General features: G+C 43.5%; 4 protein-coding genes across 6 annotated transcripts; 3 read left to right on the top strand and 1 right to left on the bottom strand.

The window, feature by feature from the left end:
* Positions 1 to 637: 637 nt before the first annotated feature.
* Positions 638 to 2611, top strand: fh (fumarate hydratase). Its single transcript, XM_084011993.1, has one exon. It carries the CDS (start codon positions 659 to 661, stop codon positions 2153 to 2155), a length of 1497 nt encoding a protein of 498 aa, XP_083868119.1. The 5' UTR covers positions 638 to 658; the 3' UTR covers positions 2156 to 2611.
* Positions 2612 to 2716: 105 nt separating this feature from the next.
* fam32a (family with sequence similarity 32 member A) lies at positions 2717 to 5016 on the bottom strand. Its single transcript, XM_084012011.1, has 4 exons — positions 4862 to 5016; positions 4071 to 4215; positions 3109 to 3162; positions 2717 to 2922 (listed from the first exon to the last, which is right to left on the bottom strand). Exons 1-4 carry the CDS (start codon positions 4933 to 4935, stop codon positions 2854 to 2856), a joined length of 342 nt encoding a protein of 113 aa, XP_083868137.1. The 5' UTR covers positions 4936 to 5016; the 3' UTR covers positions 2717 to 2853.
* Positions 5017 to 5108: 92 nt separating this feature from the next.
* On the top strand, positions 5109 to 6893 carry mrpl54 (mitochondrial ribosomal protein L54). Its single transcript, XM_084012010.1, has 3 exons — positions 5109 to 5326; positions 5621 to 5777; positions 6254 to 6893. The coding sequence occupies exons 1-3, from the start codon at positions 5200 to 5202 to the stop codon at positions 6384 to 6386; spliced, it is 417 nt and encodes a 138-aa protein (XP_083868136.1). The 5' UTR covers positions 5109 to 5199; the 3' UTR covers positions 6387 to 6893.
* A 225-nt stretch (positions 6894 to 7118) lies between these two features.
* On the top strand, positions 7119 to 13609 carry malt2 (MALT paracaspase 2). 3 transcript variants are annotated; one of them, XM_084011980.1, is made up of 17 exons: positions 7119 to 7237; positions 7442 to 7657; positions 8245 to 8411; positions 8886 to 9016; positions 9135 to 9291; positions 9397 to 9584; positions 9657 to 9753; positions 9943 to 9993; positions 10147 to 10239; positions 10353 to 10556; positions 10745 to 10922; positions 11019 to 11093; positions 11179 to 11306; positions 12059 to 12208; positions 12288 to 12445; positions 12561 to 12698; positions 12956 to 13609. In XM_084011980.1, exons 2-17 carry the CDS (start codon positions 7521 to 7523, stop codon positions 13394 to 13396), a joined length of 2493 nt encoding a protein of 830 aa, XP_083868106.1. In that variant the 5' UTR covers positions 7119 to 7237; positions 7442 to 7520; the 3' UTR covers positions 13397 to 13609. The 3 variants fall into 3 exon arrangements, with proteins under 3 accessions (XP_083868106.1, XP_083868107.1, XP_083868105.1); XM_084011981.1 differs by having other exon boundaries at positions 7187 to 7237; positions 7436 to 7657; XM_084011979.1 differs by lacking the exon at positions 7119 to 7237 and adding an exon at positions 7324 to 7352 and having other exon boundaries at positions 7436 to 7657.
* The last annotated feature ends 56 nt before the right edge of the window (positions 13610 to 13665 follow it).

The raw sequence follows: 13665 nt of genomic DNA, 5'->3' as shown, positions 1-13665 counted from the left end.
CCTTTGTTCAAGACATGTAATTGTATTTCTTTGTGTTCCTCTGTTATGTCGTGAAAACAACAAAAAACAATGTTGGTAAAAAAAAAATATGACTAACTTCCATAAGTTCCATTGCCATTATACATTACAAAAACATTGTGGACAATATAGTACATTTAGATAGTGAAAAACATTTCCCCCCAACATCTGTATTTGGTTTAAACACAATTATATATTAATGTGAAGATTCAACACACAAAAATAAATAGTGGTGCATACATATAGAAACTAAAACTGCGTTATAAAAGCATTTTAGATGACCATAAATGTTGCCACTGCAAGACATTTCGTATTTATATTACTTTGAAAGTTGGTCCGTTGGATATATTATATTTATTTTAAATGTAATAATTGTGTAACGTTATTGACTTTTATTCTATTAAGTAAATGGCCCGTCGTTGTAATACCAGAAATAGGATCCTGCAATGTTGTGAGAAGCTTCACCGATTCGGATGAAGCAGCCTGCTCCTTTCCACTCGATACGTCAACAACAGCGGAAGTCCCGCCTTCTCGCCTCGCTATTGGCCGACTCGCGATAATTTTCCCATGCAGCCAATTAGAGATCATCATGCGGAAGGCTGCCTTAACCTCCCCCCGGATTCACCTCTAAAGCGGAGCCATGTTTCGGTCTCTTAGACGCGTCCAGCAGTTTAACTGCAACCGCCTGACTTTCCAGGGAGTTAACGTCAACCCGAGACTCCTCTGCACGTCCAGAATGGCCAGCTCCGAGTACCGGATCGAGCGGGACACGTTTGGTGAGCTCAAGGTCCCAGTTGACAAGTACTATGGTGCCCAGACTGTCAGATCCACCATGAACTTCAAGATAGGGGGACCAAGTGAGAGAATGCCAATCCAAGTGATCAAGGCCTTTGGTATCCTGAAGAGGGCTGCTGCTGAAGTGAACAAGGACTACGGCCTCGACCCAAAGATAGCAGACGCAATCATCCAGGCTGCAGATGAGGTTTCAGCTGGTAAACTGGACGATCATTTCCCTCTGGTGGTGTGGCAGACTGGATCTGGGACTCAGAGCAACATGAACGTCAATGAGGTGATCAGCAACAGAGCCATCGAGATCCTCGGGGGGAAGCTAGGCTCCAAAGATCCCGTCCACCCCAATGATCACGTCAATAAGAGCCAGAGCTCCAACGACACCTTCCCCACTGCCATGCACATTGCCACAGCGACGGAGGTCCACCACGTCCTGCTGCCAGGCCTGCAGACGCTGCACGACGCTCTGGCCGCCAAGGCCGAGGCCTTCAAAGACATCATCAAGATCGGACGCACACACACTCAGGATGCTGTGCCCCTCTCGCTCGGACAAGAGTTCAGCGCTTATGTCCAGCAGGTGAAGTACAGCATTGAGAGAGTGAAGGCCGCCATGCCCCGGGTGTACGAGCTGGCAGCCGGAGGCACAGCAGTGGGGACCGGACTCAACACCCGCATCGGCTTTGCCGAGAAAGTTGCCTCCAGCGTTGCTTCTCTCACAGGCCTGCCGTTCATCACCGCCCCCAATAAGTTTGAAGCTCTGGCAGCTCACGATGCCCTGGTGGAGCTGAGCGGAGCCCTGAACACGGTGGCCGTCAGCATGATGAAGATCGCCAACGACATCCGCTTCTTGGGGTCTGGACCCCGCTCGGGCCTGGGAGAGCTCATCCTACCAGAGAATGAGCCGGGAAGCAGCATCATGCCCGGCAAGGTGAACCCCACCCAGTGCGAGGCCATGACTATGGTGGCGGCCCAGGTCATGGGGAACCACGTGGCGGTCACCATCGGAGGCAGCAACGGACACTTCGAGCTCAACGTCTTCAAACCCATGATGGTGAAGAATGTGCTGAACTCGGCTCAGCTGCTGGGAGACGCGTCCGTCTCCTTCAGCAACAACTGCGTGGTGGGCATCGAGGCCAACAGGGAGAGGATCAACAAGCTCATGAACGAGTCTCTCATGTTGGTCACTGCGCTCAACGAGCACATCGGTTACGACAAGGCAGCCACCATCGCCAAGACGGCTCACAAGAAGGGCTCCACCCTGAAGGCGGTGGCCGTGGAGCTGGGCTACCTCACCGAGGAGCAGTTCGACCAGTGGGTGAAGCCGAGTGAAATGCTGGGGCCGAAGTGAACTTTGACAACACATGAAGCACTACAAAACAAAGAAAATACCGGTTCTAGTGTGAGAAAAGACTATTCCCAATTTTATCAAAGAGAGTAAAATGTTTGAACCAAATATTCGCTGAATCTTGAACATCTCATCTCTTAATAAACAAAATTGAGAATACTTAACTGTTCGATCATCGTTTTTCCAAAGTGGTGGTGTTACATTTTCACTGTAATTCTGTAATTCACTTATTGGTTGTGTTAAAACAGATTTCACCCAATCAAAATGTGTGTTTTTCTACCAACTTGTTGGTCTTAGTATTTAAAGTCTTAAATACTTCTGATTATTAGTTGGCACCTTCAGGATCTTCACATTGTGCCAAATGATTCAACTTGTATGTGTACCTTGTGTTCTGGTTTACAGCATGTGTGCCATTTGTGTCCCAGTTCAGTTATGTATTAATTAAAAGCAAAGAATGTACTTGTTTCTTCCCAATTTATATCGTTTATACACTTATTTTAAATGCATGTTATATTAGCTGATCTGCAAGGTTGTGTGCCATGTAAGACAAAGAAACACTGAAGATATTTTTACTCAAATTCTTTATTGGATACACCAGGAATTAAAACATAATGATCGAATATCAATTCAAGAAATTTGAATTGTAAATATATAAAGCAAGACATTTTTACAAGTGAAAAACAAAACGAAACGCTCCTCTTCTATTTGGTCCAGCTGACCTTGGGGATATCATAATGCTCTGTCAGGGCGTCCAGGTGGCGATTGAAATCCTGCAAATGACACAATTATATATTTTCCATTATTATTTTTTAAATCTGAAATTATGCAATGTATATGTAAGTTAATGACGTTTTCATCTTTAATATAAGATTATTATACCATAAATTGATTACCCAACATAATTGACTTGAATAAATGTGTTTTATTAACACATAGGACTGGCTGGTCTGACTTACCTCGACTCTGAGTTTGTGTGTCTTCGAGGCTTTGTTCAGAATCCTCTCCATTTGCTTTAGGGAAAGAGGAAAACGAATGCTTAATAAACCTTAAATAAATACACTTTACATGTCTGTTGCAAACTGAACACCTGCAGAAAGACTATCAGTATGAAACTGTGACAATATTTAACCACCCTAAACTCTCTAAACATATAAAGGATATGCATTATATTAGGCATTATTCCCTGTTCATGGGCAGTAGAGTTAAAGGTCCCTCACCACGTTATGTCGCAACATTCACTGTATGTTGTGACATAACAATGAACTTCGTCCTTTCCCTTAGGTAGAAAAGGGACTGATGAACATCGTCATCATATGACGTGAAGTCTAATCAACAGACTATGAATCATCGTTTACCATACAATCATTTAAAAACAATTTTAGGTTGGGATTGGATGACCTGTGTTACCATTTAAAGTGAACACATTAAAAGGTTGGTCACCTCTCAGTGGTGGCTCAAATATATTCAGCACGTTGGTGGAACAGAAACATTAAAAACTGCATATAAATTCATCTACAACCAATATGGATAATTGTGTGTTTTGATTACACTGTATCATTGCTGATTGTGGAGGTAAATGCACAAAAATCTTCGCCAAATTTGCCAATCTGTATGCATGGGAAATTTACTATCCAAAAGGTATTTGTATTTCTGTTTTTGTGTTTGTATAACAATGTTAGCAAGTGTTTTATTGTTAGTTGTTAATAGTTTGTTTATTGCTGGGGTGTGTGTCAAAGTATGGACCCTCATACTAATATGAAATTGTATTGGTAAAGACTTATGGTAGAGTTCTTTGGCTAAATAAGTCAGTTGTTTAACTCAACTACATTTCACTTCATGGCCTATTAAAATTAGTTATGCCTCAAATCATAGACCAATCACTGCTGCTCTTTAATGCTGCAGAACTACAACAACTTACCCTCTTCTCTTGCATCTTGTCAAAGGCCATTTGTGCCGGTGTCCTTTTGTCAACGTATGTCTTAGTAGTTTTCATCTCTTCCTCGTTTTGACTAGTCTCAAGCTGCTCCATGCGTTGCTTACTCTCTTTATCCTTCTTCTTCTTCCTGAAAGAAAAAGAATATATATACCAGTTAGTTGATGACTGGCTTGCCAGGACAACCCCTCACGTCAACAGGCAAATACCAAATAAACCGATCACACAAGCACAATATCAATTTAATGGTGTGAATAGTCCCTGTCTGGTAAACATCTATCACGTGACCTGTGTTTTATAGGACTTGGCGATTAATCTTCGTCCAATTTAACACCTGTGATAGTATACATCTACATAGCTATGTACTTGAGGCAACTCGGTTGAACCTGGTACTATTTAGTATGTACTATCTGTTGAAATATTCCAAAATGTGTTTGATTTATGTGGATATTTCGCTAATAGCAAACCGTAAGCTACCTAGCTAGCGTTTGTTTTTAGCCGTATTTGTGACATGTCATCGTGAACGGTGTTGATCTTACAGACACATCGTCACAGATGAGACCAGTGGTTTTCCATTTTATAATAAAAAATGACCTTATTGTACTCAATTAATCTACGTAAACATTAACGTAACGCTGTTTTCTATTAGCAAACATGCTAACATTAGCCTCGGCTGAATTCCAGGCGTTTAATCGGCTGCAACTCTCTATTAAAGTATATTTGTCCATTAAAACACGTCTATGACAAAACATTTGACCAAACACCACAATACTTACTTTTTTCCAGCGGAAATAATCCCTACACCTTTTAATTTCAGGGCACCCTTCTGAGCTGTTCCGTACTCAGCCATTTTCGACGACGCTCTTCGCGATGCTTCTTCTTCTACTTTGTTATTTGTGTAGTCGACACGCGTGCAGCAGTGCTGCCATCTGTCGGATTGGAATGCTACTTGTCTCAGTCGTCTTGCAGTGCGTCTTCCCGTCCAGAGGGGGAGCAGTAGCTAATTTCAAAGAGCCAAAAACACCGCAGAAAACGGAAGTTGAAGGAACTATGAATGTCAAACTGTAACACGGTGGGCTGCGATTCTTTTTCAAGCAACTTACAGTAAAAAAAAATGTCAGGGTGCAGTTTATTTAGGGTAGTCGCGTTGACGAAATGTATCACAACCAACGCTACGACGTCGCTGTGCCGGACGAACGTTTTAAACAGAGTACAGACACGTGGATATGCTAAGAAAGTTGGTGAGTAAAGAGGACATGTACCATCTATATAATGTTATCTTGTGCTAAAATAATTTTGGCAATGACACTGTATGTGATTAAGAGTGGAGAATGAATGGTGGATAATTGCTTTATTATTTATTTATCAAGGATCGCCCACCATACTATATAACCTGTGTCTGCATATACCATTATACTATTATAATACTGACAAAATATCGGTTGTTTTCTATTTTCAGTCATCTCATGTCCCCAATCACAGTCAATGTTTATATCAATAAATATGACACATATCTCCTACCTGTTTCTTTGCAGCGGCCAAAGGGAAAGGTAAAGGCATGATGAAAGAGGAGCTGAAAGGTCCAGAAGTGTGTAAAGACCCAGTCAGACTTACTACTCATGCAGTAGGAGCCAACATCCTCAAGCAAGGAGAAGACCCCCAGCTGAAGCCTCCTGAGCAATATCCAGAGTGGTGAGGACACGAGTCTCTTTAATATTATCTTTTCTGTCATTGTAATTGAGAACTAACTCTTTTTGGACCTTGTCCAATTTCTTTCCGTCCACAAATAAAGATTGTTACTTTATGGTCACATTGATGTCAGTAAATCCAAAACTTCTCAGCCATCACATCTCATCACAGTACAGTAGGATTCTTGCACATGTATATATTTTTTCACTTGTATATTTTGTTTATAGAATTATTGCGTGTGTGTGTGTGTTTTGGTATTGTGAGAGATACAGGAAAACATAACCCTATGGTCTAGATTTGATATATTGCAGTGTAAGAAGAATATTCTATGGACAAAATAACCAATGCATTTGATTTTTAATCTCTGACAGAGATGTATTGACAAAACTGGGTGTCTGGGTGTAACATATTACATCAGAGTCCCTGTATGTCTAAAGATATTTGGTCAATTAATGATTCTGATTCTACCTTTCACTCAGGTTATTCCAGTTGAACCTGGAAGAGCCCCAGAAGTTGCACGAGCTGGAGTCGGACACCTGGGAATACTGGAAGCGTCTGAGGAAGGAGAACATTTGGCGTTTCAACAGATTACATAAAGGGAAGAAGTTTTAAGCCTTCACTGGACGGACAGAGGGCTTCTTCCTGCACATCTGCTTAGTGGACTGAATTTCCTGTTATGGTTTATGTTCTGAGCCAGAGTTCAACTTCCTGAATGAAATATAATGCAGCGCATTCAATGGCCCTTTGATGACAATGTTGGTTATGTTAAAACAAAAACAAAAAAAGGTGGAAAATAAACGGGGAACACAACAGGACCAGTGTGGACCGGGACTTGGAGTTGGCAAAACAACCTCACTACTAGATCTATTTAAAAAATGAAGTGTGATATGATCGAAAGCACCCCAACCTCTATCTAATCATTATCTATTTCAGAAAGGTAGTTTTGTACAGGATTTGGTTCAGGGATACTGCACTGCATTGCATTTATTTGTCAAAATGTTTTTTTTTCTGTTGATTTTTTTTATCCATATCTGAAGAAAAATACCTTGCTCATATTTCCAAAAATCATGTTACCTATGTTTTATTTTGCAAACTCATGAATAAATATTAATGCGTAAATATCCTGCAAATTTTGCAAGTCTTTTACTCAACACTCATCAATAATAAGGCACCATATATATATATATTAAAAACGTTTATAAAGTATAATTATTGCTCAATAAATATCAAAAAGTCAGGTTAGGCTTTCCATAAATGATGTTGCTATGACAACGCTTCATGCAAATGACCCGGTGATGGCAGTAAATGAGGAACCGAAATGAGAAGTAAATCATCAGGGGAACCAAATCACGCAAGACTGGAAGAACACTGCCGGGGGGGGGGGGGGGGGCATGCATCACCCAGCACTTTTGATATCAAGCCACATTTTTTCTCTCCAACTGGATCTGATCAAAGCGAAGTCGGTAAGTTTGCTTCACGACTCTGAAACACGTCGGTATGTTAATGGCGGAAGCGGCGGATTAATACGCGTCGCGATGTTCAGTTTGATCCGAACAGGAGAAATATGTCCCGCCGCGTGTGAGCAGTTAATAAGCAGATGGTTTCCTCCTCCGCTGTAATTCTTCGTCATTAAAACTGACACCGTGTTTTTGTGCCCGTAGAACCAGTCGTGTAGGCGAACAAGTGGTTTCACTTTCTACACCCAGCTGTCCGGTAGACGCGTTGTTCGTGGTTCTCCCTGCGAAGATGGACGAGTGGAGAACGAGCGTCGCTTCTCTGTCCGAACAAGTCCTGACCAGACTGTCGAAGATGCTGGACAACTCCACCTGCGGATGGAGGCAGCTGGCCAACGCCGTGTCCGAGCAGCCGAGACTCCGCTGCAGGTGAGGCAGTGAACGCACCACACGATAGAAGCAGTAATAATATTAATATATTTTATTTATAATGCACTTAATATCAACTCAATTACCTCAAAGTGCTACAATACACAAAAAATAAGGATAAAAACATGAAATAATTTAATACTAGCAGATTAAAAATAATTAAAAGCAACATATTAAAATAGTTTAGCTAAAGGCCTTTCTAAAAAAGATGTGTTTTCAGGCCCTTTTTTAAAATAATCCACAGTCTGTGGTGCCCTTAGATGTTTAATAGAGAGAGCATTCCACAGCAGAGCTGAAGGCTCGGTCGCCCATAGTCCTGAGCCTTGTCCTCTGGAGCTGGAGCAGGTTGGCTTGTTCAGACTGGAGATAACGTGAGGAGGAATGGGGGGTGATGAGATCTTTGATGTGCAGCAGTGCATTACTTCCATCACCTTCACATTCACGCTTCATCCCTGTGGTGTAAGGATTGCCTTGAATGTGTCACATGATCTGTAAAATTGCAAATTGTCGTCGCATTGGACCCTTTGAATGTTCACCAACAACCTCAACGACCTGACCTCCCTCCCTCCCTCCCTCCCTCCCTGCAGCGAGAGCGAGCTGACCAGCTGGTCTCTTCAGGTGCTGAGCGCTGCAGGCAGCCCGGGACGCACGCTCCTGGCTCGGCTCGCCGAGCGCTCCTGCCCCCTGGACTTCCTGTTGCGCTGCCTGGTGAAGATAGATCACCAGGAAGCTGCGCAGTACCTCACCAACACAGGTTAGGAACACATGACAGAGGCTCCCTTACATATTATGCAAAAACTATACAAATCTGACATATAAAAAGTTTCCTGGGCATAAATGTAGGAGTGAAAAATGTACAAAATATTAGATGTTAGGGGCCAGAAGGAGGTCCATCCTTAATATTACGGGAGGCACTGGATCCCTCAAGTACATACTGCCTTAAAAAGTACATACTCTTGCATGCACAATGCATTCAATTGGGACATACTACTACGTGATAACATTGCACTTTGACTTGATGATATACTCTCTGCACAGAGGATTGTGTGTCAGAAAAGTATGCTGGCTTTCATCCTGCAAAATACGACCAGATGCAGTTGGACATCCTGGTAGTTTTGACATTGGGACATACTAAATCTTTTTCTGCCATACTAAATAGTATTGTAGTGTGGGTATTGGAACACTGATCGTGTGTGTGTGTGTGTGTGTGTGTGTGTGTGTGTGGTAGTGGCAGAGCTGATCCACATCACAGTGCAGCCACAGACCCAGGAGGCCACAGTGGGGGGGAGGGTGGTGTTGACCTGCAGAGCCTCCGGCCCCCCTGGACTCAGCTACCAGTGGTTCAGAGGCAAAGAGGAGGTCAGTTCATAACTTTCTGTATTCATATGATCTGTATGTGTTACCTTCACATCACATGGGTGTTAATTCTGGCGATGCCAGCTATAAATGAGTTATTACAGATTATTAATTGTTTCAGATTTTGGATGAGACGGGGAGCACGCCGGAGCTCGTTCTGTGCCCTTCAGTCCCGGCCTACCAGGGTCACTATATCTGCAGGGTCCACCACGGAGGGAACTTCATCTTCTCCCAGTGGGCTCACGTTCACTTTGTCCAGTCTACAGGTCCTAGTCCAGGTACCTCCTTCTCATCTCCCCCCCCCCCCCCCCCCCGTTGCGCTTCTCTCATCTCATCTCGTGGCGCCTTATATAATAATATCATGTAAAATGTGATCATCTCAGGTTGCAGCAGCAGTCTGTTCCCAGGGTCAGTGAGTGGGCTTCGTATCGTTCATCAGCCTCAGTCCCAGGCGGTGTCCGAGGGCACCGCTCTGTTCCTGGAGTGCAAAGCAGAGGCCAACCCTCCCGCGCAGTACGAGTGGTACCACGACATGGTTCCAATGGCAGAACACAAGACACCTTCACTCAAGGTGAGCGTATTCACCGCTGCGATCGCCTAATAAAGTTCATACATCATTGATTGTTCTCGTGTTCCCCCGTAGATCCCATGTGTGACCACAGCACACAGAGGGCAGTACAGGTGCAGGATGTTCAATTTGTATCACGAGGCGTGGAGTGACACAGCAACAATCACCATCGGTGAGACACATTTTATTTTTATTTTATTTTCAGAATGTCAAATTATAAATTAGAAAAAGTGTATGAATAGTTTTACTTTGAGGAATTTGAAAACATAGAGAGAGCATCTCATATTTATAGACTCAATGTCACACTTAAAAAAAATAAAAGTAAAAGTGCGGTAACTTCCTGTTTTGCCCTTTTATGCAGGTCCCAGTTCTATCACTGATGCATCCTGGGTAGAAGTTGACCGTGGTCTAGGTATTTTTAACATTGTCATATCATATTTCGGAGAGAAAAGAGGAACTAGAATAGATTTTGTCGTTCCTTTGTCCTCCTCCACATCATTACACTACATCACACTTTGATTCCTGTTTTTGTACACACATCAGTGAAAGGTTTCCTTTTCCACAGACTCACAGGAAGTCCAGAGATCCACCGGCGTACCAGGAATACATCCGCTACAACAAATGGTCAACGCGCCTCCATCTGCTGGACATTTCTACGGTGAGTCTCGTGCAAACAAATAGACGGTACAGTCACAACACAGTAGCTGTGAATGAAAATACACACCGTAAAAAGGTAGATCTTATGACATACCTTCCCATCCACATCCACAGCCACGGACAAAGTCGCCCTCCTGATCGGCAATATGAATTACCTCTACCACACTCAGCTGTGTGCTCCCATCGCTGACGTCCACGAGTTGACCAACCTGCTCAGGCAGATGGACTTCAAGGTGGTTTCCCTGCTCGACCTCAACTGGCAGGAGATGCACAGCGCCGTTACAGAGTTCCTTCTGCTGCTCGACAAGGGAGTCTACGGTTGGTGTTTCACAACTTTTAAAGACGCCTGCTCAGTGATTTAAACGGATGTACACCACCCCTGTTTTTCTACACTGATTGTTTTTTTATTTTACCAGTAATAAGCTAAAAATACTAAGAATCTGGCCAAGCATTCGTGACACACTCCATCCAACCTCGATATCACATGTCTGTGACTCCTTCCGCAGGCTTGCTGTACTTTGCTGGTCACGGTTATGAGAATTACGGCAACAGTTTCATGGTTCCCATTGATGCACCGGCCTCCTACACATCAGAGCACTGTTTGTGTGTGCAGAACATCCTCACCAGGATGCAGGAGAAACAGACCGGACTTAATGTCCTGCTGCTGGACATGTGCCGCAAAAGGTAGGAAGGCTTTTTTTCTTTAAACGACTGAGTTGGTGTACCAGCTTTTTAATATATCGTTGCATCTCCTGCTTGTTTTTCCATTTCCTTTTTTAGAAACCTATACGATGACGTCATTGTACAACCAGGACTGCTCAAAGTGACGGCAAATATAGTGTTCGGCTACGCCACGTAAGTCTGCTGATTCTCCTTATGTTCACGTTGCCGTCTTTGCGGCTCAAAGGTTTCGCCGGTGTGTAACCCGTGCTGCGTTTAGATGCGTGGACGCCGAGGCGTACGAAGTGAAGAGGGAAGACGTGTCGAATGGCATCTTCATAAGCTTCCTCAAGCGGCGAGTTTGTGAAGACGAGAAGGTCACGGTCATGCTGGACAGAGTGGCTGAAGGTATGTGAAGCGCGAGGTCTCTGGCCGTGCTGTGAGATATCTGTGTCGCATGGAAAGTATGACTACATTTTAGTGCTGGATATGATTCTATTATGTTGCCGAAGTCATTAGATCAGATTGCTCTGAAAGTGGCTCCCATGCAGCTCCTGTATGTTCATTCTCCTCCAGCCCTTTATACCTCTTGTTTGCTTGCTGGACCGCAGAGATTGTGTTTGGTGATAACGCATGTGTGCCTGATAGTCTACCACTGTGCTGTTATTCTTTATAGTTTGACATTATTACTCTTAACACAGTAGGAAAAGCACAAGTGTAACTAATCTAATTAATGATACTTCGTTATCGTTATTAGTAACACCTGTGTTGTGTCCCTAGTCTACAAATGCTGCTGTGAAAAAGGCCTTTTGTGGGTTACTGACACACCTAGATTGAGCAGACACATCATAGTAACTACAGTAGTTCCACCTGTGCGTTTTCCTGCATTGGTGCTATTTTGTTACGAAGGCAGCAAATAAACACAGTCCCACGTTTCCTCTGGGGATCAGGAATTTGGGAGAAACGTTTTCTTGAGAAATACTTCAAACGTTGCAACATGTTTTTGAACGCACCCCTAGTGTTACTCTATCCATGTACTACTTGCAGATGCATGAAGGGCATACAGTTGGTCTTCCTGAGGTCCAGCACCTGCCCTGTTGTGCCAGCACGCTTTGGGTTTGAATGCATGCTGTAAAGTGTAATATGTCTATTCTTAACAGACATGGGTCGCTGCCAGATCACTCGAGGGAGACAGGCTCTGGAGCTCCGCAGTAACCTGTCCGAACGCCGCTCCCTCACCGACCAGATTCAAGGCTCTGAATGCTCTGCTTCCCAATCGGCTCGAAACCTGCAGTGGGCTGTCGCTCACGGTACTGAATCATTAAAAATATCACAAGAGTTATTGCGGTGAGAGTAAAGTATTATTAATTCAAACGTCTTTCTTGATAGTTCTGCCAAAGAGCCTTTGCCTGCAGTTTGACTGCGGGGTGAAGGTTCAGCTGGGGTTTGCTGCAGAGTTCTCCAACGTCATGGTCATCTACACTCGGATACTCGAGAAGCCCGATGAAATCGTGTCCTGCTTTGCTCAGCTTACTGACTTCCCTCAGGTCTGTTAGCCGATATGACACACTAACAGTTGAGATTTTGAATTTGTTATTATGGATTCTTGAAGCACACACACTTTAAGTTAAGCACTGACTGTGATCTATGCTACTTTGGCAGGATGTGGACATTGATCTGAAGAAGAGTAACCAGGAGACTCTGCTTGAAGCCGGCAGCGTATTGTTGATCAACGAAAATCTTCCTTCGCCGGAGGTCCCTAGTCTCTACACGCGCATCCGATGCCTGCAGAGACTCAGGGTCAGACACTCGTTGCTGTATTTTATAATCAGCTCTCCTATTTCTGTCCTCGGAGAAACCTGCTAAATGTTTGTGTGCCCTCTAGAGACAAAGTACTGGTATTAAGCCTGGTCAAGAATAAGGCTTACGCCACCATTTTAAACAGAAAAAAGATGGAATGCAATCTAACAGTATAATTTATGGAAGAGGTCAAAACTAAGAGTGGAGAAACCTTATTTAAAAAAACTAATGTTTTTGCTCTTCCCTGCCTTTTCTAGAGGGAGCTCACGTTCACCACCTGCCTTCATTACACCTACTCCAACATGGACGACGAAGTACAGGAAAGGCAACCAGTGACCGTTGGCAAACCGCTCGTCTCCAAACTCAACCTGCATGAGCCACGAACGCCTCGCGCCTCCTCTGCCTCGTCGTCCCTCAGCCTCGACTCAATGTCCTCCATGAGACTGAACGGCCCCGAGCTCTCCTCCATCGCCTCTGTGTGTTCGGCCTCAAATGCATATCATGAACAAACTGGCGGAGAATCCCCCACCATTGACTTTCCATCTTCATCCAGAGGTGCCAATGTTCCAGAAGAGAACGACAGTCCTGATTTATTTGACGCGTCTCACCCTCTTGTTGCCAGCAAAATCTCACCCCACAGCCGAGTTAATGAGACAAATTACAAATTTAGTGATTTGTACAATTTTCACTCTCACTAAGAATTATGAATCCTACGAATAAATCAGCCACACAGATAAACAAAAGCCTGTACATTTCCTGTTTCACGACGGCTGATCCAGAACTCGGATCATTGTATGTGGCCAATTTAACTGTTATTGTCTTTTTGTAATATTTTATAAAGATTTTTGTAGGAATTCTATCATAATGTATTGAAAAGGGTTTGAAGAAATAAAAACATCTGTTTATATAAACTGTTCTCCTTCAGCTTTTTGTTTCCTTTTATTAAATATCACGTGCTTTTTCACAC

Source organism: Eutrigla gurnardus (genome assembly GCF_963514095.1).
Source record: "Eutrigla gurnardus genome assembly, chromosome: 6".
Lineage (NCBI taxonomy): Eukaryota > Metazoa > Chordata > Actinopteri > Perciformes > Triglidae > Eutrigla > Eutrigla gurnardus.
The sequence above is the reverse complement of the archived record's forward strand: the minus strand, read 5'-3'. Positions and strand labels throughout refer to the sequence as shown.